The 3,072-nt window shown below is 39.0% G+C and overlaps 1 protein-coding gene across 1 annotated transcript in view; it reads right to left on the bottom strand.

Moving 5' to 3' along the window:
• Positions 1 to 352, bottom strand: part of LOC109845059 (bifunctional purine biosynthesis protein PurH-like) — a 6,383-nt gene extending 6,031 nt beyond the window's left edge. The window contains exons 1-2 of the mRNA XM_020414247.1: positions 205 to 352; positions 23 to 137 (exon numbers count right to left, since the gene is read on the bottom strand). Of these exons, the coding sequence (XP_020269836.1) occupies positions 23 to 137; positions 205 to 309 (220 nt within the window). The 5' untranslated portion in view covers positions 310 to 352. The remainder of the gene's footprint in view (positions 1 to 22; positions 138 to 204) is intronic.

Here is a 3,072-nt window from a genome sequence, read left to right as displayed (position 1 = left end):
CAGAAACAGCGCACAAACCTACCAGAAACCGAAAGATGAGATTTTGACATCTGGGTGTCAGTCGTCGCCGTTGCCCTGAGGGAAACCCTAGCCCTCAAAGCGAAACTCGATCCAACCAACTCAAGGAAAACTCTATCCTGAATTAACAAAAAAAAATGGTGAGAGCGGGGAAAAAAAACTTTTGCAGGGTAGCGTTTAGGATACCGATTGGAGGCGGTGACAGAATCTCCGCTGAGAATAGAGTCGGAGACGGGACGCGGCGGCGGCTTTGGTGGCGGTAGATGAAGAGCTCGAGAGCAAAAAGGACATTTTATGCGATTTTTTTCTTTTTCTCTCTCTCTCTCCCGCGTTAGGATTACGGTTTTATACAGTGGATCGGGTGCTCTACCCTATTTGCAAATAAATGTTACTTTTTTCACGGCTAAATACCCATATTGGTATTTTAATTCAACTTCATTTGACAACAAGGTATTTTAATTAGAAAATTCGACGATAAGACATTTTAATTGAATAAAATTACCATTTAGGTCCTTTTTCTCGTCGGCGGGCACTTTTCCGGCGAAAACTCATCACGTGCGTTGCACGTGGGGGCTTAATCTGTGTTTAAGATGCTGATGTGGCTCTGTTTTCTGACGTGGCAGGGAGAATAACCCTCTAAAAACCAATTCCCACCCAAAATAGGACATATTCCTCCTTTCGTTTTCAGAATTTGAGCGCGAGAGAGAGGGAGAAATAGAGAGTGAGTCATCATCGTTGAGGCAGTTGAATGCGATAGATTGCAGAGATTTCAACTGATGGTGTTCCTCGGTGCATGCATTAGGTGATTTGCGGAGGACGACGACTTGGTACGGGTTGACAGGAATGCGAAGGTTTGATTCTCATTATACGTATGAAATCTTTTGGTGGCTTTGAAGAGGATAAGTTAATCACGTATTTAGTTTGAGTTAAATGTAAGATAAACCTAAAATGTACTTATATTTTGTTAGATTTGATAGAATTAGGGTTTTCAAAGTTGTGGTTTTTTTCCAAATAATGGGTTGAATTTGATAGAATTATTATCATTTTTCGTAAATTATGCAGATGGCTACGCAAATTATGATTAAATATAGACATGGGGGGTCATTGGACTTCGGAAGTAATGTGGCATACATTGGTGGTTCAGTTGATGTTGAGTTTTGTGATGCAGAAGATATTTCATTAGAACAATTGAAGATTAGTGTTACAGAATATGGTTATAACAATGTCGGGATGTTGTATTATTCTATTCCTAGTGTAGGACTGGCTAGTGGAGGTTTAAAGCCTCTAAATTCAGATCAGGATCTTGCAGAAATGATTGAGCATGCATTGAGGCACAGAGTGATAGAAATCTATGCAAATCACGATGTTGACATGCCATTAGAAGTGATAGAAGGTCCTACTTCAGTTGCTACATCTCCTAAAAGAAATATTCCTATGGTTAGGAGAAAGAAGTTAACACCCAAAAAAAGAGTAGATGTAAAAGAGGGCCAAGTGAGTGTTTCAAACCCTACTATTTCACCACTGTCAATTCCCTCCAAATCACCACTGCCCAGTCCCTCCAATTCACCCCCTCACAAATCTGCACAAACATCTTCTAGTGATGATGATGATGACTCAGTGGAGGATAAAAATTTCAGGGTTGATCCCACAGAGCCATTGCATGATGATGATGGTGAAGATAAGGAATTATTTTGATGAGTTTAGTGCAAAGAATAGATCAAGAAAGGGAAAGCAAATAATGAAAACAGATAAGAATGTAGATGAGAATGATGGTGGAGATATAGACTCAGCAGAATCTGAAGATATTGAGAGTCATAAGAGCCCAGTAGGAAGTGATGATGATGAGTTGTTTGAAATAAGGCAAAAAAATAAGAAAAAAATAGAGGAGGAGAAGGGTAGAATAGCATTTAATGCTGGGGCAAGATTGGTAGATGATGTAGATGGTCTCCCTCCTACAGTTAATGAAGCACAACCTGAACCACAACCACAACAAGCTAATGAAGTCAACACCAGTTCCACCCATATTCATGATACATATGCTGGTAATAACCCATCACATATTGCAGAATCGCATATGTCACATATTGTGGGATTGAATGTAGTAGGTCCAAACTCTAGAGGCACAATTCCTAAAACTCAAAACTGGCCTAGTTTTTGGACAAATTATGAAGGAGGCTATCAGAGTGATCAAAGAAGCAGTAATGATGAGGGACCATTATTTAGATATCTTTAATAATCTCATATGCAGCACTATGATCTAATTTCTCCATTGATTTACTTCTAGGAAAATCAATCTCAAGTTCTTGATGGAGGCACAAGTGGAAGGAAGAAAAGAGGAAGACCAAAGGGGAGCAAAACCAGAACTAACATTTCCATTGAAGAGCATAGTCAAACAAACCCTCTTCCACCATCTCAAGTTTTCATAAATAAAAGATCAATGGCTAGAGGTAATGAACAATACATACTGTTGTGCACCAAGTTTTCATATAGATTCTTACTGATGCACTGAATTTGTTATGTATTCTCTAAGCTCAATCTCAAAATGCTAGAGGAAGGAGTGATATACGACGGGGCCGAGGCAAAGGAAGAAATAATGCAGTCATTATGCCAGAGGGTTTTGGCCTATGGCATGGTGATCATGGTGAAATAGCTTATAGAGACCCAAGTGCCTCTCAAGCAACAATCATACAGGATTCAACTCCAAGGACAACCCAGGATGTACACCAAGAGGAGCATACACAGGCTTCATGTGCACATAATAGTGGGTTGTAATTATATGTAATTATAGTTTAGCTTTTGGTAATATATAGACTTGAGGTAGTTGAATGACTTTTTACTTGTTGCTGGTGATTGTAATCATGACAAACACATGACAATTGATGGTGACTAATGTAGTTTGGCTTTTGGTTAGTATGTTGATTGTGCAATGTGATTATGAGCTTCTGTACATGAACTTAAGCTTGGAGTTACTGGTTAGTATGTTGATTGTGCAATGTGATTATGAGCTTCTGTGCATGAAAACTATATTGTACAGGTAAACTATATTGTACAATG

Source organism: Asparagus officinalis, chromosome 6 (assembly GCF_001876935.1).
Source record: "Asparagus officinalis chromosome 6, Aspof.V1, whole genome shotgun sequence".
NCBI lineage: Eukaryota > Viridiplantae > Streptophyta > Magnoliopsida > Asparagales > Asparagaceae > Asparagus > Asparagus officinalis.
This window is presented reverse-complemented; position numbering and strand designations above follow the sequence as displayed.